General features: G+C 36.9%; 6 protein-coding genes across 9 annotated transcripts in view; 4 read left to right on the top strand and 2 right to left on the bottom strand.

Annotated features, from left to right (window-relative positions):
* Positions 1-1,949: 1,949 nt before the first annotated feature.
* LOC112505734 (protein TIFY 10A-like) lies at positions 1,950-2,989 on the bottom strand. Its single transcript, XM_025109681.1, has 3 exons — positions 2,809-2,989; positions 2,374-2,722; positions 1,950-2,266 (listed from the first exon to the last, which is right to left on the bottom strand). The coding sequence occupies exons 1-3, from the start codon at positions 2,945-2,947 to the stop codon at positions 2,155-2,157; spliced, it is 600 nt and encodes a 199-aa protein (XP_024965449.1). The 5' UTR covers positions 2,948-2,989; the 3' UTR covers positions 1,950-2,154.
* Positions 2,990-4,375: 1,386 nt separating this feature from the next.
* Positions 4,376-10,084, bottom strand: LOC112505731 (probable polygalacturonase). Its single transcript, XM_025109678.1, has 5 exons — positions 9,487-10,084; positions 7,162-7,282; positions 6,297-6,545; positions 5,929-6,082; positions 4,376-5,083 (listed from the first exon to the last, which is right to left on the bottom strand). The coding sequence occupies exons 1-5, from the start codon at positions 9,910-9,912 to the stop codon at positions 4,558-4,560; spliced, it is 1,476 nt and encodes a 491-aa protein (XP_024965446.1). The 5' UTR covers positions 9,913-10,084; the 3' UTR covers positions 4,376-4,557.
* A 1,832-nt stretch (positions 10,085-11,916) lies between these two features.
* On the top strand, positions 11,917-13,397 carry LOC112505732 (photosystem I chlorophyll a/b-binding protein 6, chloroplastic). Its single transcript, XM_025109679.1, has 5 exons — positions 11,917-12,055; positions 12,165-12,353; positions 12,446-12,483; positions 12,563-13,077; positions 13,157-13,397. Exons 1-5 carry the CDS (start codon positions 11,994-11,996, stop codon positions 13,178-13,180), a joined length of 828 nt encoding a protein of 275 aa, XP_024965447.1. The 5' UTR covers positions 11,917-11,993; the 3' UTR covers positions 13,181-13,397.
* Positions 13,398-13,938: 541 nt separating this feature from the next.
* On the top strand, positions 13,939-16,154 carry LOC112505733. The gene is made up of 3 exons (XM_025109680.1): positions 13,939-14,196; positions 14,957-15,078; positions 15,747-16,154. The coding sequence occupies exons 1-3, from the start codon at positions 13,998-14,000 to the stop codon at positions 16,065-16,067; spliced, it is 642 nt and encodes a 213-aa protein (XP_024965448.1). The 5' UTR covers positions 13,939-13,997; the 3' UTR covers positions 16,068-16,154.
* Positions 16,155-17,567: 1,413 nt separating this feature from the next.
* Positions 17,568-19,242, top strand: LOC112505735. Its single transcript, XM_025109682.1, has 3 exons — positions 17,568-17,775; positions 18,490-18,611; positions 18,690-19,242. The coding sequence occupies exons 1-3, from the start codon at positions 17,649-17,651 to the stop codon at positions 19,008-19,010; spliced, it is 570 nt and encodes a 189-aa protein (XP_024965450.1). The 5' UTR covers positions 17,568-17,648; the 3' UTR covers positions 19,011-19,242.
* A 911-nt stretch (positions 19,243-20,153) lies between these two features.
* Positions 20,154-23,325, top strand: part of LOC112504837 (protein LAZ1 homolog 2) — a 6,344-nt gene continuing 3,172 nt past the window's right edge. The window contains exons 1-5 of one of the 4 annotated variants that reach the window (XM_025108803.1): positions 20,154-20,238; positions 20,780-20,886; positions 20,983-21,159; positions 21,573-21,629; positions 22,895-23,003. In XM_025108803.1, the coding sequence (XP_024964571.1) occupies positions 20,995-21,159; positions 21,573-21,629; positions 22,895-23,003 (331 nt within the window). In that variant the 5' untranslated portion in view covers positions 20,154-20,238; positions 20,780-20,886; positions 20,983-20,994. Of the gene's footprint in view, positions 20,887-20,982; positions 21,160-21,553; positions 21,670-22,894; positions 23,004-23,325 lie in introns of all 4 variants that reach the window. The other 3 variants (XM_025108809.1, XM_025108815.1, XM_025108796.1) reach the window with 3 other exon arrangements.

Below are 23,325 nucleotides of genomic sequence, written 5' to 3'. Positions count from 1 at the left end.
TAGTTCGCCAATTTGGGTCTTCTTAAGACCACCAAAGATCTTCCTAGTTGTTATTGATAGACTACAAGATCTTATGTGTAAGACTCGGATTATTCGGTAAGTTCGGTTATACTCACAGAATGAAAATTCAGCATTCATCCGCCATGAATAAAACTATCCGACCGTAAAAAAAACTCCTCGAGCGTGAAAATTGGACAGATTCTGGGCCAAAATCCATATTAACCCTGATTTTTCTCTCATTCTTTCTCATCTCCTAACTCATTTTTCTCTCAACCAAAATCGGTTCAAACACTTACATTCCACCCAATCGATTTTCTTAGGGGTTGTTTATTTACCTCTTAATAGTTCCATTAAGAGACAATATCTGAATCGTTAAGAGGTGAATCTTGTTTGGCAAAAAAAAGTATGTAACTTAATGGTTTCAAAACTCTTTGAATGATTTTGTATCTCATAAACTATGTACATGTCAAAATGTATATTTTTAAGTATTATTGTGGTTTATATGATGTTTATCAAATGTGTTGAGTAGTTGACAACGTTTATGTATTTGGTAAAATTAGGGTTAATAAATCTTGTAAAATGCCTATGTTCTGGTGTTTGGACATTGTGATGAATAAATTAAGAATGTATTCTTTTGGTGATTTATCGTACAAATGGAGACTATTTGATATTAATGCATTTTAGTGTATTTGGTTTTATAAACCGTTTGGAAAATGCATATTATTGTGTTATGAGACATTTTGGAATACGAGTGTATGATTTCATTTGGAAAATATTTCGTCTCAACCAATAATGAGTTTTTGAGTTAATCATGTACCGGGACCGGGAGCATCTATTTGCATAAGCATCGGTTAAATATGTTTCATTGCTTTTGACTTTTATTGTATAATCAATTGAGTTGTTGAGCTTTTGGCTCGGGTTTGACTTAGATGAGTCTTGGAACTTTTGTCCGATTTATTTTTTATGTGTCGAGCTTTTGAGTTACATGCAATTATAACATATTCATTGAAAATATTACATGTATTGAGTGCGTGATCATTCATTCGGAGTCGTGTAATTTAGACAATTCATCAGCCAAATTAACATAACAATTAGTTTTTTTTTGCAGGTAATCCGGAGTCACCGCATTTGAACCTCCGTGGCCACAAGGAGATTTTTGTTCCTCCTTGGATTTGAACCTGGGACCTCCTGACACTTTTGACCTTTGGAGTCAAGCTCAAACCAATCAGGTACCATCCTTGTGGTTATAACAATTAGTTTACTAAACATAACCTTTGATTTTTTTTTTTTTTTTCTAAATTAACAGTATACTTCAAATCACTAACAAAGTTCGGGACCATATCATTTTCCGAAACAAACATAATATTTTTTACATTATTTTCTTTGACAAATAAACCCACCATTGTTGACGTTTTCCATAATTTTCCGTACGCCTTTTCGAGGCAGTAGTCCTAGAGATAGTACTCTTTTCTGTACAAATTTTCAAATATAAAGTAAATATCCGTATCTCATTCATAAAACTCAGTACTTAAATCCAACAAGTTACATAATTTTTGTATCTTTTAACTTTTTACGGAAAATTTGTCCGACGAATTAAACCTCACTTACACTGATCATTTCAAATTATTATGATTATTAACTAAATCTTGAAATTAATTTTAAGCATGGAATAAAGCATATATCGTTTTCTTAATCCAGCAAACCATCGTCTTACCCTTTTTTTAATACAAGAAGAAATTGATGATTAATCAAACACGTAACTGATATTCTTCTTTAATTCCTTAATTAATTTATATTCTTTAATTCCTTAATTAAATGAAATTCTTTAATTCCTTTTTGGAACACCAATCCAATCAAGAATTATCCAACACCCAACATTCACCATCCAATTTGGTTTTCCCAACCACATGTTGCATATGTTTTGGTGCAAAAGTTGTATCCAAAAGACATGGAAAACAATAAGATTTATATATATATATATATCATATCATATGAGATGGAAAAATATTACTATACATCTTTCATGATGATGAAAAGATGCAAAAACAGGTTAGAGATTCTGTAGTTAACACGGACGTCCGTAAAAAAAGAACAATAATTAAGAACACCATCATAGATCCTAAACGTATATCGATATATGGGATGGTTAACATGCTACGATCGGGGTTGAAACTGGACTTCAGATTGTGCACCAAGTCCCAACCATGTTTTGCTGTCTTCTTGCTTTGGAGCACCTTCCATTTGGTATGGCGATCGAGCTGTGATTCTGTCATATTTTCACAAAACAAAACAAGCCCTTTTTCATTAGAATCCCATAAATCAAACTGGTGTTGAAATCAATGAAATGGGTGTTTGATTTTGTTGGTTAATTACCTGTCTTTTCTCTTCTCCAAGAATCTAGCGAGTGAAGCTTTTCTTGCAATTGGTAGATCTGAACCAGAAGCAATTGGTAGACCAGTTTTGTTGGAAGGTTCTTCTGGTTTTGGGGTGGCAATGGAGGACGATGAGAAGGTGGTGGGTTTATGGGGAATCCCTTTTTCAGCCAACATCATGATCTCCTTCACTTTTTCAGGAGTTAAATCATTGAACACCATGACCTGACCATCGTAGAATATAGTCATGGATCTTGATTGATCTTGCTGTTTCTGGGTGGCGAGGCGTGGGGTTTCCGTCATCGGGAACAGATTCATGGTGGCAGTGCTTGGTGATGTTACCCTCCTACCTGAAAACGGAAAACACGATCAGAAACAGTGACAGATGAACAAGAAAAAGTTCAAGATTTTGATGATCAAAAATCAACTAACATACCGAGGGTTAGATCAGGGAAAGCGTTTTCCTTCAAGTACTGAGAGAAAAGGTTACAAGTGTGGGAGAAATTGGACTTCTCCGGCGCTCTATTTTGGCCGGAAAATCTACCGGAATCCACAATTTCCGACGAGGTAGACATGATAATATCAAGAAAAGATGGTTGAATGAATGTGAAATGAATTGGGGGAAGGGGGATTCACAGGATTATGAGATATATAGTAAGGGAGGGGGGAAGGAGTCGTGTTGAAGGCAACTTCCAAGAACCCACCTTGTCCCCTCTTTCAATATTATTCTTCAAGAAAATCTTGAAATTGTTTACCACGTGCTTCAAAAGCTTTGTGTATTTCCGATTTTGCCCTTTGAGAATTTGGTTTTAAAGGGTCAAAAGAGGGTAGCTTTGATTAATAAAATGGGCATCCACACATGTCTAAAAATGGAATTAAAAAATGGGTGTTTGGAAAAGTGTGGAAATTGCCGTCCAACACCACCACCCACCACCCACATGGGAAGTGACGCCAAAAACACGTTCCTAATTACCATCTATTCCAATCACCAGTCTTTGCTTGACACGTTGCACCGTGTGGACCCACGCGCTATGTATATTATATATATAAAATGTAAAGTAGTAATAGTGAATCTTTTGCTTTTAACATTTGACCATAACACATGTCTCTTTGCTATTAAACTAGTACAATTAGCCTTTGAGGGTATCAATGCTTTTTTTTTTATTAACCTGCTTTACGGGTATTTCGGAGTCATGATATTTATTTCATCTTTTAATATGAGATAAGAATATAGCAAGGATTAAGAATCTTACCAATAAGCAAGTGTAAAAATGTTATTTATTAAGACAAGTAAGGATGATAACATTTACCAATAGATACTTACTTGATAAATATTTGGTAAACAACCCTAAAGAGTTGATTGGAAGTGGCTTAATGAGCTTAATACATAAATAGATTGTTCGGTAAGTTTTACATGTTCGTTTATTTGTTCAGACTGTCTGAATAGAAAGATTTGAAAAAACCGATTAAAATATGGAAAGTTGGTCTGATAGAATGGGTTTAGTTATGTGTTAGGTGGTGTTGTTGACTTCTTGTAATTTAAGTAAATTGTTTACTTCTTTATTTTACTTCTTCATGGGTCAATGGTCTCATTTTTCATTCCATCACGTTTATTTGTCTCTATTATTATTTAAATTAAATATGCTAAATTGTTTTAAATTAAGAATTATAAATAATCTTTTATGTTATTTAATCTGTTTATTCAACATAAATGTCGGAGCACACAACTCTCTTAGGGCTGTTTGGCGGTTGCTGATCATAATGATTAAAAGGCTCTTATAATATAATGCAAAATGAAATATATTTGTTTGGTAATTATTCAGAATGAAATTAGGGTGCTGAATGGTTAATGGAGGTTTAAGATACAAAATCATTCAAAGAGTTTTAGAACCATTAAAAGACGGACTTTATTTTTTACCAAATAAGATTCACCTCTCAACGATTCAAAAAAACTTCTATTATACAGTAGATATTTGATGAGAAAACAAGTAAAAGGAGGCCTATTTTGAACAACATTCATTTATACATGATAACAACAATATAAACAAGTATTCCAAATGCAAAATTAAGACCAACATTAAACCACCAAACCTCCTCCTATATCAACAACATTCCTACAGTAGAAAGAAATAAGACCATTCAGACTCTTCTGAATGACCAACACAACAAGAAACCATCATTCAGATCAGATATCATAATCTATATCAGAAGCATTTTCAGATACAGACTTCTTCACAAGCCGTCCTTGTTCATCATAAAGATCAAGATTCTCGCACGGTTTTGGGAATATGCTCCCGATCACCCGTCCGTTCACATAAGCACACTGGAATATATGTTTCTTCTTGTACGTGATTCCTACCGACATATCCCTGAACGTCACGTTCCTCACCCGAATGTCTGCACTTCCATGGATCCTAACGGGCACTCGCACTCCTTCGCCGTGGATAGAGCTGTAGCTTATGCCTCTGATCACAGGGAACGCTTTTGGGTCAAAACCGCTATCTGGGTGCTCGTTGTAATCGGTTTTGATGATGATACCTACCCTCACGTTCTCAAATGTTAGATTCCGATACGTGATGTCTCGGATGTACGCCCCTCGACCTGCGGCTGTCTTGATTCGGACAGCACGTCTTGAGTTCCACACTAGAACGTTCTCCACCGTCACGTTAGATATCCCGCCGGACATTTCACTGCCTATTGATATTCCAGCACTGTCAAAGCTCCCCAAACATGGATCCATATTAGAATCCCATCAATTAGCATCAACTACTTCAAGAAAAACAAATTTCAGGCTAGGTGCCACTCTACTTTTTGAGGGTCGAGGTCAGGTTTGTGTATATCTCACCCTATGCCTACAGGTGGGATTAACTGGACTTGTTTGGTTTGGTTTAGGCTAGGTGGAACGAGATTAGAGATGCACAAGGCCCGGGCTTCAATCCCATTTTTCAGTAACAAAAAAAGCCCGGGCTTTTATAGGCTAGGCTTTGTGGTTGAAAGAGGGCTTGATCGGGTTTTTTCAGGCTGGGCTTTTGCGGACCACGCTTTAACTGAACCTTGCAAAAAAGTTGGCCTGCTCGGGCTTTAAGGCCGGGCCCAGGCTTCAATCGAGTTTTCGGTAAGAAAAAAAGCTCGGGCTTTTCGGTCCCAGGCCAGGCGTGGGGGTTGAAAGAGGGCCTGATCAGGTTTTTTCAGGCTGCGCTTTTACAGACCACTCTTTAACTGGGCCTTGAAAAAAAGTTGGCCTGATCGGGCTTGGGTTTACTAGGTACAGGCTTTTTCAGGCTGGGCCTCGGCTTGGGCTCTTTTGTGCATCTCTAAACATGATGCACACAGATCATACCCACGATCACAAAATAGACTTAGCGAAACAAATTTCAGGCTAGGTGGAACAGGATGCACACAAATCATACCCACATTCCCAAAAAATTTGGTGGGAGGATTTTTTTTTTTGGTAAGCGTAGGTGTCCGTACCAACTTGCACACACCTTACATATGTGTAAACAATTATCACGAGTTTTGACCATAAAAGATTGAACAAATCGCAAGGAGATCTCACCTCACCATAGAGCGAACTACAAGGTTTCGGATAAGAATATTTTTTGACGGTCGACCATACGCAACACCATATTGATCCCAACCACTTTTTATGGCAATGGCGTCATCACCCACGCTTATGTAGCTGTCCTCTATCACCATATCTTCGCATGAATCTATTTAAACAATAAACCAAGATATAACAAGTGAAGGAGAACCGGAAAAAAAACTGAGATTATATAGAACTCATGAGAAAGATTATAATTTTAATAGATAGATTTGATGGCAAAGGGTTTTCAATTATATACTGTTGCTTATAGATCAATGGCTGAACAGATCGAAAAACATAAGAAAATGTAAATAACATGAAATGAAAAGAAATACACTTACCGGGATCTATACCATCTGTATTTGGAGCCTCGAAAAGGGGAGCCAAAATTGTCATATTTCTTATGGTTACATTCTTACAATCATACGGATGGAGTGTCCAAAAAGGTGAATCACGTAAAGTAATATTAGATATTAGAATGTCACTTGAGTACATGATCTGCACAAGCGGGCCTCTTGTATGGTTAAGAAGCTTTTGACGATACTTTTTCCACCATGTTTGACCCTGCCCATCAATCGTACCATTATTCCCTGTTGTCAGGATTAACAAAGATATAATCAGCTAAAAAATGTAGGGCCTGTTTGTTAGCAGCTTAATGAGCTTAACGAGACTCACAACTTATTCGGTCATCTATACATGACTGTTTGGTAGTGACTTAATGATACATAAAGTGGCTTATTCCGTAAGCTTTCAGGGGGAAGCTTTATGCAGGAAGCCAAGTTTTTAGTCAAACATGCCCCTCCCAATTTAAAAACACGCTCCTTCCCATTTATGAGAAAACCCTTCCAAACAAAAACCTTTCCGATCCATACAAACAGATTAATCCATACAGGACTTAAAGAAAAACAACCAAACAGCCCCGTAGTCTCCCCATAAACCAAATAAAACCAGTGAATACCACATGGAGTAGGGTCTGGGGAGGGTAGGATGTCGAAAATTTTACCTCTACCCTGAGGGGTAGAGAGGCTGTTTCCATGACCCCTATGTCTCCCCATCATTCTTTTAAATTCTTGAACAAAGACATTGTGATAAACTGATATCATTAAGTAAAACACCTTTGCTGAAGAAAAAACCCAATTAAGGGGGCTATGAACAAGTAGGCTGGTATAATAGAAGCTACGGTGTCTATGCATCAGAAGTACTGACCTGTGATCACGACATCTTTCAGGTTTTCACCATGAATCAAACTCCCGTATCGGGGTCCAGGATGCTCTCTACCATAACCATAAGAAGGCAAAGGAGGCATCAAAGGCCAAAACTTTTCATCCTGTTAAAACAAAATAAAGATAACTGAGCCACAATCATAATAAAGAACTATGGCAACTTAACAGAAGACATCCCACAAAGCCTCAAAGTACATAACCCATGTTATATATATATATATGTGTGTGTGTGTGTGTGTGTGTATGTCTCAACAGCAGTAACACAATGATAACGGGCCTTTACATCCAAAGTAGTTGACGCAGGCTAAAGTTGAAACTCGAGAAATTAAAGAGTAGAAACCCAATGGGCTATTGAGCGTGAATAGCATCCTCCCACATGCTCTTATCAACATCACTGTTCAAAACATCATAAGAATAATTTCTTTCCAACTAGATACACGCTTTCCAAACACGCATCCAAGCACCCCTTTAGTACACTAAATACATGGCCGGTCTCATTTTACATGAGGGTTTTTTTTCATTTCTTAGATCTCAATGAATGAGCAATAAGAGTATCATTAGTGACGTAAACAATAGGGAGAGAGAACAAAAGCATCTCAAAGCCATGTTACTTCTCTAATTCATCTGCAATATCCAGACATTTATCCTTTTGCAGAATCAACTAATGTAAGCTCAAAATGCAAAATATGGTAACTAGTTAAGAAGACACAGGTAAAATTAATCATGATTCCCATCTCATAAGACATTCACATTTTTGAATTAAATCATTATGCATCTGTAATCAGAAATTACGGGTTTGTCCTTTTAGAAAGAAACTTAAAATACAACAGGTTGAGAATTATAATTATTTATTTGCACGGATACAATCTTTTCACCGTAGTTTAAGCATCAAGATTCTAGATTGCAGAGCCCCAACTAAACACCAATAAAGGTTCATCAAGCATAAGCCAAAGGTAAACTCAGAAATTTGATCATGTATAACAATTTCATCGTCTATTGTAAACTCAAGTTAGCCCAGATGGTACAATCTACAAGACCTTTGCAGCCTTTTGGTGTTCAAAATCATCATTTGGACCCCTCCTATTAATGTTGGATTTCATATGCATTGTTGCAGGATGACAAGTAATGGTGGTCTTTATTGAAGGCTTGAAGAAAAAATCATTTGTAATGTCATACAATTGAAGCCCTGCAATATGCTCTAATGGGTCACTTGRATATAGGATATAGTCTTCACGAAAACAATTCTACTCTTCAAGATAGAGGTCAGCCTACATCCCAATCCCAACCCCGCCCCCCCTTCTCCCAGACCCCACCTCAAGGTGGGACATATTGGGCTAGTTTCATTTGGTCCAAGTACAAGTACAACATACCAAAGCACTTCATTTACAAAGGATGTCATATGCTCACTTGTGCCTAGTGCCTAGTGCATAGAGTTCCTCATGGTTCAATGTCTTCCTCCAACCGATCGTGTCCTTGGTCTTTCCCCTAACTCATCGGTGCCTAATTATTTTCAACAGGACATAAATTAGGCATGACATGCCAGAACCACAAGGCCTTGGAAGTCTAATTATGATTATTATTAACAGAAGTATTTAGATAATATAAAACCTTCAATTTAAGAAAAACTCCATCTAGTCATCTTGGGGATTTAGTATAATACTAGGTTGCCTAGGAAGCGATTAGATTCCTTGTCTTTCCAGTTTCTATTATGACAAAATATATTGAGTTATATTGCAATCGCTTAAAGCATCTTCTTCCCCTCTTTGCTTCTTCACGTCTTCACGCTTCTCTTCTTGCCATTCTTTGTTCTTCTACCCTCTTCTCCATCAGAACACATGAAAAAAGAATCCGAAAGATAACATATAGGCTTTCTAGTTTCTACAAGCAACACCAACCGACTGACCAATAGCCTATTCCCAATTAACATCAATTCTTACTTGGTGAAAACCCACAAGGCTCTACACAAAACCAAGATTCACATAATATAATCAAACCTCAATATTTCATCCACTACAATTCCATTCAACACCCAATCCAAATCAATCAGATCTAAAAACCATCATAGAAACCAAAGTTTGCCAGCTCAGTTAACATTTGATGTATGTATATCTGTGTATATTTGGCTCAGATTATTGGTTATTGTGGTATACCAAAGCACTTATAATGTATTTTAAGTGATTCCCAATTCTCCTCCAGCCCTTGCCCTAGATTTTGAATGTTAATTTGGTATAAGATGCATCATCCATAAGAATTTCTAGCACTTGCAGAGTATTGAATTGAATAAGAAAAAGATTTCTAGAACACTTACATCTAGACCAAGTATAACAGCACCTTCAGCAAGAAACAGTGTCATATAACTTGTCAAATTAAACGGCGCCGTCAACCATTTTCCGGCAGGGACATTGAGCTGACCACCACCTTTCTTCCCTAGCTTAGAGATGGCAAAAACAGCCTTCTCGAAAGCCAAGGTATTAACGGTGACACCATCTCCAACAGCTCCGAAATCGGTGAGATTAAATGCGACGGGTCGGAGGCGAGGCAATGGACGAACGAGAAGAGGTCGCCGGAAAATCGATAACCCATCAACGAAGTTGCGTTGCCAGATGAATAGCGATGTGAAAACCACGATCCAAAGGAATGCGAAGAGGGTCTTGTAGGAAGAGGAGAGATTTGGAATCCAACGGCGGTGGTTGAATCGCCAGATGGAGGGCGAAGAAGTTAGGGTTTCCACCATAATAGTGTAAGCTAAAACCGGTCTAATGAGGTAAAACGATGATGGGTGAAGGGAGATGGAGTAGAATACATGAATATGGGGGGGAATTGAAGAGGGTTTGGTGGTTTAGAAGGTGGTTGTGACGTCCATTGGGTCAGGTTCAGTAGCAGTTGTTGGATTTTGATTTTGGGGGAGAATGGAGTGCGTGGGAAGGGACGATGCTGCGTCAGACACAAATCAAACAACATGACTCCATTTCTGTGATCATTTAAAGCAACCAAATTACAATCGATTTGATGATATCTTTTCATATTTACTTGCAGCAGTAAATTACAAGAATCGTCCAACCCACGTGTCTTGATGGAACTTTTCTCGTAAAAATCGAAACTTTACTAAAAATGCAATTCAAAATATTTGTCCCTAACCAATCTTTAAGCCATTTCAATACACAGCAGGTTTAACTTCGAACCCTACAATCTTTAAGCCGTATGAATTCTTCACTTTGTATTCAAGATTTGAGCAGAAAGTTGATTATCAGTGAGATGGATTTGATTATAATCAACTTTTTGCTCAAATCTTGAATACAAATTAAAACCACCACCAAATTATAACAACTACTGTAATACTTTAAATAGGAATTATTAGACTCTGAAAACAAAGTCTTCTTAATGGTGTATTTGATAGCTTAACTAATCTTGAAAATCCCAACCACCACATAAAAGATCATGAACCAAACACGAGCATAGCCGAAACTTACTGCTTTTCAAGGTTACACCGTAATTAGTACATATTTAAGATTGTTGGTGAAATAGGTCTTTTTTACAAAACCCGGTGCTTTAACCAAAAAAAGAGAGAAAACTATGTTTGATGTAACTGTTGTGTCCATGACAACCTAAATTGCTCGATAAAGACGACTATGGTTGGCATGTGCTTTGAACGTATTTCCTAACGATCCGATTGTTTATGTTTAGTTCAACAACATTTGAATTTCGTATTCCTTATGGTCTTTTGTTTACAATAGTGTGCACAAATAATGAAGAAATCAAAATTTGACGGACGACAAGTCTTAATATAGATATAGTTTTTGAAATATGAAACGCGTAGAAAATAAGGTTTCAGAATCAAGATTGAAAATCTTAAATCCCAACTCGAGTTTTCTAATGATGTATAACGTCGGAGGTTGTTTCTTTGGAGTTATTAGGTTCTTAGATATTTGATTTACATAGAATTGTAGAAAGTTGGTTAAAGTGATGTTATCATTAGTGTGACGTTAGATTGTAATTATTGTTATTGTAGTGTCTATCAAGACAATCTTCATTCTAAGCATCGTATGTGATTCGTTGTTCATTATGTCCAATAGTTCCATATAAATTTCGTATGGTTATGATTTTGTTTCTCATGACATCAATCAACAACGCAACTTAATGGTGCACTTAACGGTTACTTTAACTTTCAAAACTAAATAATTATCAAATTGAATTTAGGTTTTTCTATTGATAAAACAAAAACGATATCCACGTATTTGACATAAAAGGCTTAAAACCAACGTTAGGTATGTTGTCATGTTTGAAAGCGGAAGGAGGATGGGAGCAATTCAAGCGTCATATTCTCAAAATCGTTTTTATTGATATAATAAGTTTTTAATTAAACAAAACATATATAAAAACACAAACCCATATTGAGATACTATTTTTTTTCTAGCTTTTTAACCGAAATCATCAAAATATCGATCAATCGATCTTTAAAAGAGAATAATTTTAAAAGTTATATTCACATGTGATGAGAACATCCATGGCTTGTTTGGTATAAATAACATGTTACATGTAAATTCATACTTTGCATGATTATTCACGAACATATTCATATATAGATATAGTTACTATGAGCAGTTTCCATCACGTGAATAATATCCCTCATGAATACATTCACATGTGAATAACCATTTGTGGGCTCTCTTTAGTGGAAGCCCAAGTCCAAAATATACCCATGACTTGAATATACAAAGCACCCAAGAACCATATCCACACACGTGACATCATTGGTCATCTTCTTCTTCAATCTCTAATCCTATTCATCCACTCCATTTGCCATCGCCATTGCTGATGAACACAATCTCCATGACTTTCACTATTGCTTCCACCTCCCATTCATCCCTTCCAACTAGGTCACACACACACACACACACACACTCTCTCTCTCTCTCTATATATATATATATTATGTATATATATCTCACACACACATTGACTGATTCACACATCTTTCCATGGCAGGAGAGAGTCTGCCAAGAAATTACGTTCTGCCGGAAGAAATGCTACTCCAAGCTTCTTGTTCAGAAGCAGCAGCCATGGCTTAAAGTTTCAGGCAACCAAAGGAGGTGTATCAAGTGTTTGTGAACCACTTCCTGCTGACAGACCTTTATGGTTCCCGGGAAGCTCTCCTCCTGAATGGCTCGATGGCAGGTCCATTCTTTTCTCCATTAGCTTCAGTTCCATACATAATCAAGAATTCAAGAAACCCCCTTAATCAATCTTCTGTTCTTGATTCAATTTAGCCTTCCTGGAGATTTTGGGTTCGACCCACTTGGATTAGGTACGCAGATTTCAATGGGGTTTCTTCTTTTCATATGAATCTGCCAAATCTTTAAAGAAAGATTGCTCCTTTTTTATAGGATCTGATCCAGAATTACTCAAATGGTTTGCTCAAGCTGAGCTGATGCACAGCAGATGGGCAATGCTGGCAGTTGCTGGTATTCTCATCCCTGAATGGCTCGAAAGCCTGGGGTTCATTGAAAACTTCTCATGGTTCGATGCTGGCTCAAGAGAATACTTTACTGACCCAACCACCTTATTCGTGGTGCAATTAGCCTTGATGGGTTGGGTCGAGGGTCGAAGATGGGCCGATATAATCAACCCAGGGTGCGTTGACATCGAGCCTGATTTGCCTAACAAGAAGAAACCAAAGCCCGATGTTGGGTACCCTGGTGGGTTGTGGTTCGACCCGTTCATGTGGGGAAGAGGGTCCCCCGAACCAGTGATGGTTCTGAGGACCAAGGAAATAAAGAACGGTCGGCTGGCAATGCTGGCTTTTGCGGGTTTTGTGTTCCAAGCCATTTACACCGGCCAAGGCCCCGTCGAGAATTTGGTGGCTCATCTTGCTGATCCCGGCCACGTTAACATTTTCTCGGTACGTGCCTTCTCTTTCTTTTTCGTAACGGTTTGTGTAAGATCGATGTTTCTGATTTGGTTTTTGTGTCGATTTTCAGGCCTTCACCTCCCAAATTCGATGATCGATGACTTCGTTACAAGGCTTCCTTCAATCTACAGCGTTTATGAACTTGTACAAGATTTGTGTTTCGTTAGATTTAACCAAATAGTTAAATCTTGTTCAAATGAAATCTTATATTTGTACATGACCCGAGCAAGCAAACAATATGTATGTGATCTTTGGTCTCCTAGAAGATCAGGGGTTCAAACTTTACTAAAGATGAGAGTGTGAGTTTATTTGTCCTAGGAGGTCAGGGGTTCAAACCTCACCAAAGTTTCAACCCGACTAAGCCAACCAATCTGTACGGTTTGGGTTGTAGTTTTGCTTGGGTTAGGTTGAGTTGAGATTTTTCAAACCGCAAACATTGGGTTGAATTATTCAAATGTCTTCAATCCGGCCAACTCAACCCATGTGCAACTCTAGTATAATATCGTGTGTGTTAGGTTTATGATATTCTGAGTCTGAAACTTTAAAAAGGTGTATGAATGCATTCGATTATCAGTTCCACATGAACCTGCCTTTAAGGACATCAATATGAGAGGACATTTTTTTAGCTCACTCAACAACTGGGACTAACCGAAAAAGTTGGGATCCAATTTGGTACCCGTTTTATATTTGTGACAAGTTTCATATCAAATGAGTCATTTTTGTAATTATACCACTATTATATTTAATATTACATTAAATTATTTAATTCGAATTAAATTAACTCCATGTCTTATCGTTGACTTTCAAACGAGAGAGTTAAAGTAGTAGTTGGTTCCTTGGTTCTGACTTTTCTTTCCCATCTTTCTTACGAAATTGGCTTTTTGGAGGGAAAGAAGAGAATCTGTTGAGCTATGGTTTATCCTCTTCGTCAGCTTTGTCTGGTTTGGATCGTGCTTTCTTTTTGCCATGCTAATGGCCATGGCTTTCGACTAAAGGCATCAGAAATTATGGCCAAGTTGGATCTGAAACCAAACCCAGAAGGTGGGTTTTACGCAGAGACGTTCAGAGATACTTCTATCTCCCTATCCACTTCTCAACTTCCCCCCAGATGTGAGTAATTAATTAAACTACGGTATTCTTGTTTTTAAAGATGACATCTTTATATTGCCATCAAAGATTCATATATGCTATCTTTAATCACAAATTATTTACTTTCAGAAGCTGTAGATGAATCCACCTCCACCAGGTGTTTGTTTATATGCCTAACCCAATAATCGAAGTTAGTTTCATAATGAATTGTGAAACTTGCTAAGCAGAAGTGGCTATGTAATTTGCTAGAGGGCCATGTCGGTTAGACTTGGATCAATTCTCCTCTGCAATTTCTTCTTTCCTCATGGACTTTTTTCGAGAGTAATTATTAAGGGATTTAGAGGCAACCTCTATCACTCTAGGACAATCCCATCTAGCCTTCATTAGAGGAGGCATGTTCTGGTAGAAATTGAGATTGCTGTAAAGTAAGCTGGCAGATGGTTTGATTTGATGGAAGTTAAAATCTTGATCCTCTTGTTCTTAAGCCAACAGATCTTTGGCTTCTTGAAGATCCTGCAGGCATTTCTGCAATTCACTTAAAAGCAAATCTTTTTCATATCATTTGCAAGAACCCAATTTGCTCACATTCTGACCAGTTGCAACTACATCGACTCTAAAACTTATCGAACCAGCAGCACCAGTTGCCCAGTTTAGGTGCAGGAACTTATCGAGCCAACTACTTTCATTAGTACAACAGACATTTCCAACATATCTCATCATCTTTTTCTGTTATATGCTCTTTTGTGATCTCATTCGGCTTCTTGACTTTACTTTTAAACAGACAAGGTTGATCGACCTATCAGTACAGCCATATACTTCTTCCTTCCCTCTGGGAATGTCTCACTCCTCCACCGTATTCCAAGTGCAGAAACATGGCACTTCTATTTGGGCGAACCTCTTACGGTATGAAGCATCTTTCTTATAAACATCTATCACTATAAAAAAAAATCGGCTTTATAGAACATCAAATATGTCTAAATGTCCTAATAGACTTGTTATATGTAAAAATATTACAATAGGTTGATGTGATGCTTTGAGGGGCTCTAACAACTTCTTTTAGGACACATCTTTTTTAAAGGACATTTGTTTTATAAGACAAATTTTCAATGATGTCCAATAAAAAGCTAGAAGAAAGTTTTATTTCGAAAGTGTCGTAAAAATTTTGTTAGGATGTTCAAAAATGTCCTAAACCATGCAATTGTTTCTTCCTACAAACTTAAAGTCCTATAAAGTAGTCCTAAGACGTTTAGGGCATGTTTGTTAGTAGCTTAATGACTAACGAGTTTAGTGGGACTCGCAACTTATTCGGTCAGCTATATATCTTGTTTCACAGTGGCTCAATAATATAGAAAATGACTTATTCAGTAAGCTTATAGGGGGCTTTATGCAGAAAGACAAGTTTTCTCCAAACCTATCATTCCAATAGAAAAAATGCTCCTTCCATCTATGAGAAACCCTCCCAAACAAAAACCTTATCAATCTATACAGACAAATTAATCCACACAAACAACTTTATCCATACACGACTTAACGAAAAACCAATCACACAATAACACTATCTTTTCCAACAGATTCTGGAATTGAATGACAAAGATGGAAGTGTCAAGTTAACGTGCATTGGACCAGATATTGGAGAGAACCAACAGGTGCAGTATACGGTGCCACCAGATGTGTGGTTTGGTGCATTTCCGACAAGAGACTATGATATATCGAAAGACAATGCAGTCGTGAAAAATGCAGCCAGGGATGCAGAGAAACACTTTTCGCTGGTTGGAACCACAGTAGCCCCTGCTTTCGAGTTTGAGGACTTTGTGCTGGCTAAACGGTCTGAACTCATTTCTCAGTTTCCTGCTCACAAATCCCTTATCTTTATGATCACACCTTCCCATTGAAGTCACCCTTCCATATTATGTATAAAGTTTGTTTAAAGTTAAAGACCCACTAATTACATCATATAAACAAATGGAGTTGCTTGATCATATAATATGGCATATATGTTCATTGGAGATTGATCTCTAGATCTGCCTCTTAAATCTTTCTTGGTATGTAGAAAGATGTACCATCCAGGTGTAACATACCTGGCTGACCGTATTAGATATTGTCCGTTTTATCCACACCTGAACTCACGGTTTTAAAACATGTCTGATAAAAGAGGTATCTAGTTTGTTCCCCTTCTCGACCGATGTGGCCCTGTGGTCCATGAACGAATTCTCTTTTTAAATGTATAATCTGAACATGGGAAAGTTCCGAATGAAGTAATTAACTTAAATCTAAGTTGTGAAGATCACATCTTTGATCGTAATAGGAACTGATGCAGCGTAGAATAAATCAACGAAGGTTGATGCCGTTTAATCTACTAATACCCTGGAACAACCTCTTCCGAATCGAATTCATAGGAACTCAAATTTGGGATGAAAAATGGAAGTCTTATGTTCAATATTTTGACCATTCAGATTACACAAGAAACATATAAATAGGAGTCCCAAACTCAGATGGGCGTGAAAAGACACATGAGCGAAGCATAAAAGTCCAAATAAAAATTGTAAAAACATAGCTAAAAAACACCAAAGTATCCAAAAACATGCTCAAACGACGCTTTTAGGCCTCGGAAATCTTGCAGGCGCCCTTGGGCCCTACCCACAGTGTTTCAAATTATGCGCTATTTCCGAGCAGGTCTTGCACACCCACTCAACGTATTTTTGCAAGTAGAATTTTTTTTGGGTATGTAAGGTGCACCCGCTAAACTTTTAGCGTATGTTTCGGAATATTAGAATATACAAGGCATATCAACAAAAAATCCGAAAGTCCTTCGAAATCAACCAAAAATATCCCTCGAAAGCACCCTAAAGAAGACCAAACATATCCCTCGAAATCAACAAAAAACTCGATCCTAAAAAAGTAGAATTCTGCTAAAAACACATCAAATGACTTTTACAGACATTGGATCTACTTTAAAGACGCACCCTTTGGGCAAAATCCTGAATCTACCACCGTAAGATATTAGTTATAAAAGCATTTTGTTGAACCTTCAGCAAGAAAGGGGTTGAATTTTCGAAGGAAAGTGCTCATTCCAAATGAAAAAAATCACATCGGGTGTTTGAGATTGCTTATAAAAATAAATTATTGACTTATTCCGGTGTGACATTAGTAATAAACACTTTTGAGTGTTTGGATAAACAACTTATACCGGTGCCAAACCGATAATAAATAGTTTTTGAAGAAGTTAAACCTGATAAGTGTTTTTGCATAAAAGTAAAAGCAAACATGTTTGAAAAATAAAACCTACCCACAATGAGTTTGAAAAGTAAAATCCATGGTCAGACCAGCGAAAACGATGCCCATAGCCATAGGACCATTCAGAGCTACTCCTGATGAGAGGGTTGGTGTGGGTGGGGCACCCTGCTTTTACTAATCTTTTCGCACAAAGTTTAGATAAATAGCGTGCCGGGAAGTTGAGGAAGAGACATCAGAAAATGGTTCGAACAGCATCGGCGGTGGCCGCAAAGCTGAATCTGAAGCCACATCCAGAAGGTGGGTTTTTCTCGGAGACATTTAGAGACACTTCCATCACCCTCTCCACTTCTCAACTTCCCCCTGAATGTAAGTAATATTTTCACCTTTTTACACACATCTGAATCTTTATGTTTCCATTCTTCTTGATCAATGATGCCATCTTTATGACCAATTGTATCATCTTCGCAGCTGTTTGATGTACAAAATCACGATTCAAAGCTTTAATTTTGACCAAATCGCTAGAAAACTTGATGGGTACGAATGGGTTTGTGACCATTCATTGATTCTGTTAGAAATTGAATACCCTTCACCAGTTATAATCAGAACTTGATCTGAATCCATTTGACTGAGTAGATAGATGTAAATTTGTTCGACTTTTTCTAGGTTATGGTTCAAATGACTGAGATCATTAATCTAATATTCTAGGTTCAAGATCAATGATTTTGAGTTCAAGATCAATGATTTTGAGTTCAAGATCAATGATTTTGAGTTCAAGATCAAWKATTTTGAGTTCAAGATCAAWKATTTTGAGTTCAAGATCAATGATTTTGAGTTCAAGATCAAWKATTTTGAGTTCAAGATCAATGATTTTGAGTTCAAGATCAATGATTTTGAGTTCAGTTTGTTAAGGGGTGGATTAGAAATGGCTGAAACTTACAACTCTTAATGGCTGCTTAGTGATTTGATCTGAGAATTGGTGTGAATACTGGTAGCATATTAAGACATGTTTTCTCTTTCAGATATACATTCTTTTGGGCTTTTTCTCTCTCTTTCTGCTTCTTGATTTTAGCTTATGAACAGATAAGGTCGATCGCGCAATCAGTACAGCCATATACTTCTTACTTCCATCCGGGAGTGTCTCACGCCTCCATCGTATTCCAAGTGCAGAAACATGGCATTTCTATTTGGGCGAACCTCTTACGGTATGAACCATTTATCTGATAATTGGCCTATAAATCTGTCTAGGAATCTTTGTTAGTAACACTAATTTTCTTTAAAAGGTTCTGGAAATCGATGAGAAAGATGGGAGTGCCAAATTAACGTGCATTGGACAAGATATCGGAGAAAACCAACAGCTGCAATACACGGTGCCACCGAATGTGTGGTTTGGAGCGTTCCCTACAAAAGATTACACCATATCTAAAGAAAATGGAGTCGTGAAAAATGCAGCCAGGGATGGAGAGGAACACTTTTCGCTTGTGGGATGCACGGTTGCACCTGCTTTCCAGTTTGAGGACTTTGTGCTGGCTAAACGGTCTGAACTCGTTGCACGTTTTCCTGCTCATGAATCGCTCATTTCCATCATCACGTTTGCGGATTAGAACGTACGGCTTTCGTGTACTTTTGACATGATAGTGGCTGAACTTGTTGCCCATGGATTCAACTGAGATTTATGTTTAAAGTTTCTACTTTCTTTGGAAGTTTTAAGAAATATCTTGTATTATGAATAATAATTGCTCAAAAAATAGCCTCAGACGTATAGCTCGGTTGGCAAAGCAGTAAATTGTTGGATCCATCTTTTTTGTCTTGGAAACCGAAGATTCTGTTTTTGGTAATTTTAAGGTCGGCTGAATGCATCTTTTACTTCCTTGGGACATTGTGAAACGAGTACTATAATGATCGTGGGACCAATATAACGTTTCAAACAATTTGCAAACCCTTTTTCACAACAATGAAAAAGTTTTCCGAGTGTTTCAATTTTTTTAAGACCCTGTTACATCTGTATTAAGACTTACATCAACTTTGCTAGTAATAGACAAGACAAAATATATAAAAAAAAAATTATACTAATATAATATATTAAAAGTCTACAAATTAAAACAATAAAAATATAATAAAATAACAAAGTAACATATTAAATTCACTTAAATAGAATCATTCTTCTAACATTTTGAAACAACCTATGTTTTTCTACAAAAGCACTTATTATAAGTCAGAAGAGTTTATCTTCTTCAAAAATTCCTTATTACCGGTTTGGCACAGGTATAAGTTATTTATCCAAACACTCAAAAGTGYTTATTACCGACATCATACCGTAATAAGTCAATAAGTTATTTTTATAAACAATCTCAAACACACCCTTAGTTCACGAGAACATTTATCTATTTAGTTGGTTTTCCATTAAATCTTGTATCAGTAAAGTTGTTTGTGATTAATTTATTTRTATAGATTGAAAAAGTTTTTATTTAGTAGTGTTTTTTCGTAGATGGAATGAAAAAATCTTTTAAACTTAATAAGCCATATTGTATATCATTAAGCTCGACAGTCTGATCGAATAAGTTTGATAAGTTCCTAGTTGCTAACAAACGGCATGGATTGTTACTGGACCTGGGTAGGGTATGAGAAGAGTACGAATTGTACGTACAACGTGTCGCTGCCTCTGATTCCCATGCCGATACGCGTCCCCTCCAGACTTCTTAATCGCTCGATGCATATCCTATTCCCTGTTCGTATTACCATTTTCTTCACAGATTACTGCATTCTCTATTCATTTAGGGTTTCAATTCCACAACATCATCATACCTTTCTTCATCCTTTAATGCCCACCTGGTCAGTTCTTATAACGCAATCCAATTTTCACATCGTTCTAATCTAAATCACAACAAATTTTATCACTTTTGATCAAAACCCACATACCATGCATTAAGTAATTAAGTTCTATTGCTGTTAACATCATGGAAGATCATATAGATTGTATTATGCATGGCATGCTTAGGTTAATCACCATACAGTTGCATCATAATGTAACAGGATGCTGGATACCACAACAGATTATTTGTCCCCCAAATGTTAAAACTGTTGAGATTTTAGGGATGGAATTCGAGTGTTTGGAGTTAGAACTCAAAACTGATTTACTACCACCTTTAACCTTCAATTTCTTTTCAATTTGCCTTTCTGTAAACGGATTATGCTCCAATTCTGATTCCACTGACATTAAATTGAGTTCTAGAACTTGGGACTTGAAAATCTATAATGATTAAACTCGTTTGTATCGAAACTGAAGTATAGCATATAGTGGATAATGATAGCTGTGTGGAATATATAGTATTCTGTCTCACACTGGTTATATTCTATATTTCTTGTCTAACAGAAACCAAACAAGCTCCATTTGAGCTCTCAGAAGAAGTGAAACTTTCGGAACGAAGAACATACATAGTGTATAGTTGAGATACAATATATGAATTGCAGCAGAACATTGTGAGAATCATGTTTTCGAATTATAATTTCTTTGTAGCTTGTATGTTTCAGTTTCTTCGAAACCTTAAATGGTTAACAATATATTACTTATTGCAGAAGCTGGGTTTGATGTATAGAAAGATGTTAGCCGAAGGGATGAGTTATATGAATCAAATTGCATATAGAGATCTCCATTCACTAGCCCTCATTATTGCAGCATGTTTTGTCCTAATAGCGTTGCTTCTATCATCTGTTCTGATTTTTCAGCATCTCAAATCATATACCAATCCTGAGGTTAGTTGATTTGGTAGCACCTGCTTATATGTTCAAGATTTTGGATGTTTCGCTCCTTTGTAATGAAATTTCGGTTTAACACGAAATACCAAGAAGTATGAATGATGCTCCGTTCGTCCCAAAAGGGAGGGTAACACTTCCTATTTTGGGTTGTCCGAGAAAAGGCAATGTTTTTAGAAAGATTTCTTTGCAAATACTTATTTGTCTGTTAACAATTATTACAAGATATTGGGGAGGTTGATTGGACAAGTTTTCTCAACTCTGTCTTCTTAGAGCATCTCCAACAGCTATGCCATTTTAGAAATTTGGGAAAATTTTGCTCTAATGTTATGTGCCAAGTGAAACTTGAATTTTGTTTTTGGAAGGAGGGAATAAAAGCAATGGCCCTTTTCAGATCTATTTATGTTTTACAGGAGCAAAAATGGATTGTAGCAGTTCTCTTTATGGTTCCTGTCTATGCCTGTGATTCGGTATGTATCCACACTTTATTGTTCCAGCCTTCCGGTCCATGTGAGTTTCATTGAACTAACATATTCGAGTGAGAAATCAACTATTTTTAATCTCTTAATCTGCATCACTCCTTAGGAACATTGTAATTAATATTTTGAATGAAAATCACGATGTTTAACAATTCCATATAGCAAAATAAATTTAAATGCTGCTGTGTTTGTTTTTGTCCTTGCTACTTCTGAGATTTGTTGGATGTATCCTTTTTCTTCTTATTGATTGACCTTATTCTGCCCCATAGGATTATTTTTGCATAATAAAAGAAATGAAGAACCAAAAGGCTTATGTTCAAAAGAAGAAGAAAAAACTAAGGTGTGATTACAAACTATAAACAAAGAAATAAGAGAGAAGTCGGAGATGCCACTGCTTTAGAGTTGCACAAAAAGCTCAAGCCCAAAGCCCGGCCTGAAAAAGGCCAAATCAAGCAAACTTTTTTAAGGCCAGTTTAAAGATTGGCCTGAAAAAGCCCGATTGGGCCGTCTTTCAACCCCAAAACCCGGCCCTGAAAAAGCGCTTGCCTTTTTTGCTTACTGAAAAAAGATTGGAAGGCCTGAGCCTAGGTCTGAAAAGCACGGCCTTGTTCATCTCTCTAGGTTTCATGAGACACTTGTTTGTGAGGGCTCTTTAGAGCTTTGTCTTGTTAGGCTATTTTAAACTAGCTGAAAAGCTAGCTGTTAGGCTGATAAGCCAACTCATGTTCAGTAAAAACAAGCTTATAAGCTAGATAACGATGTAAAATGATCTACAAGGATATTGTGCTTGCCATATATAGTGGCATACTCCTGTTTTAGAGTCCCTTTTTCTAGAGGAAAAAAGGTTCCAACCAATTCTTTGGGTTTAATATTTCTAAGGTCACCAGATAAAACATGTGGTGAGTCCCTTGTTTTACTAAGGGCTCCAACTCTTAAAAGGACATGTTGAAAATTAATTAGAAAAAAGTGAAAACAAAATCCCCCGGAGGTCAGAGCTTATTGAAACGCTACTTGAAGAAGCGTTTTAAAAAGCTAGCTTATGGCTAACCAAACTGAGCTTTTTCAGTAAGCTCAAATAATAAGCTAGCTTATGGTTGCCAAACATGGCCTTAGTCAGTTTGTTCCTATTAACAATGCTTCTCTCAAACAAGAAGTTCCAAAAGAATTGATCCCACATGATCTTGTTGAAGCATGTTAGCTACACTTGGAATTGCATATGGTCATGTGAACTAATAGATAGTTTTGTTGTAAATCAGATTCTGTCCTTGTGGAAACCAGTGTTTTCTCTTGCTTGTGACATCTTAAGAAGCTGCTACGAAGCATTTGCTCTCTATTCCTTTGGAAGTTACTTGATTGCCTGTCTCGGTAAGCTGGCATTAATATATATATACAGAGAGAGAGAGAGAGAGGTGGTTTATTATACAACCTATCCTCTTTGTATAATCATTGCAACTCAATTTCAACCGTCCATTTAATCTAGTGAATATGTGGTTTCATAAATATCTTGATTGTTTCCTAATATAAAATGTTGATCATAAATAATGAACTCTAATCATCTTTCATAAATATCCAAGTCATACTAAATGAACCCTCATCATTTCCGTAAATATCTCAATTGATTGGGTAGCATTGGTTGTACAAATAGGATACCTTGCACTTGAAACGTCCTCTCTCTCTCTCTCTCTCT

This window comes from Cynara cardunculus (genome assembly GCF_001531365.2).
Source record: "Cynara cardunculus var. scolymus isolate 2C chromosome LG 2, CcrdV1, whole genome shotgun sequence".
Classification (NCBI taxonomy): Eukaryota; Viridiplantae; Streptophyta; class Magnoliopsida; order Asterales; family Asteraceae; genus Cynara; species Cynara cardunculus.
Note: the sequence above shows the minus strand (reverse complement) of the source record. Positions and strands in the feature narration are given on the sequence as shown.

What these genes read in the sequence shown, in the direction of transcription:
- LOC112505734 (XM_025109681.1), bottom strand. Translation starts at nt 2,947, where the DNA reads ATGTCTACCTCGTCGGAAATTGTGGATTCCGGTAGATTTTCCGGCCAA. An exon ending in TTTCCCTGATCTAACCCTCG is followed by an intron (nt 2,723 to 2,808) that starts GTATGTTAGTTG and finishes TTCCGTTTTCAG; the next exon opens with GTAGGAGGGTAACATCACCA. An exon ending in TTGGAGAAGAGAAAAGACAG is followed by an intron (nt 2,267 to 2,373) that starts GTAATTAACCAA and finishes AAAATATGACAG; the next exon opens with AATCACAGCTCGATCGCCAT.
- LOC112505731 (XM_025109678.1), bottom strand. Translation starts at nt 9,912, where the DNA reads ATGGTGGAAACCCTAACTTCTTCGCCCTCCATCTGGCGATTCAACCAC. An exon ending in GAAAGATGTCGTGATCACAG is followed by an intron (nt 6,546 to 7,161) that starts GTCAGTACTTCT and finishes TCCTGACAACAG; the next exon opens with GGAATAATGGTACGATTGAT. An exon ending in TACAGATGGTATAGATCCCG is followed by an intron (nt 6,083 to 6,296) that starts GTAAGTGTATTT and finishes TTGTTTAAATAG; the next exon opens with ATTCATGCGAAGATATGGTG.
- LOC112505732 (XM_025109679.1), top strand. Translation starts at nt 11,994, where the DNA reads ATGAACACAATCTCCATGACTTTCACTATTGCTTCCACCTCCCATTCA. An exon ending in CCTGAATGGCTCGATGGCAG is followed by an intron (nt 12,354 to 12,445) that starts GTCCATTCTTTT and finishes GATTCAATTTAG; the next exon opens with CCTTCCTGGAGATTTTGGGT. An exon ending in GTTCGACCCACTTGGATTAG is followed by an intron (nt 12,484 to 12,562) that starts GTACGCAGATTT and finishes CCTTTTTTATAG; the next exon opens with GATCTGATCCAGAATTACTC.
- LOC112505733 (XM_025109680.1), top strand. Translation starts at nt 13,998, where the DNA reads ATGGTTTATCCTCTTCGTCAGCTTTGTCTGGTTTGGATCGTGCTTTCT. An exon ending in TTCTCAACTTCCCCCCAGAT is followed by an intron (nt 14,197 to 14,956) that starts GTGAGTAATTAA and finishes ACTTTTAAACAG; the next exon opens with ACAAGGTTGATCGACCTATC. An exon ending in ATTTGGGCGAACCTCTTACG is followed by an intron (nt 15,079 to 15,746) that starts GTATGAAGCATC and finishes CTTTTCCAACAG; the next exon opens with ATTCTGGAATTGAATGACAA.
- LOC112505735 (XM_025109682.1), top strand. Translation starts at nt 17,649, where the DNA reads ATGGTTCGAACAGCATCGGCGGTGGCCGCAAAGCTGAATCTGAAGCCA. An exon ending in TTCTCAACTTCCCCCTGAAT is followed by an intron (nt 17,776 to 18,489) that starts GTAAGTAATATT and finishes GCTTATGAACAG; the next exon opens with ATAAGGTCGATCGCGCAATC. An exon ending in ATTTGGGCGAACCTCTTACG is followed by an intron (nt 18,612 to 18,689) that starts GTATGAACCATT and finishes TTTCTTTAAAAG; the next exon opens with GTTCTGGAAATCGATGAGAA.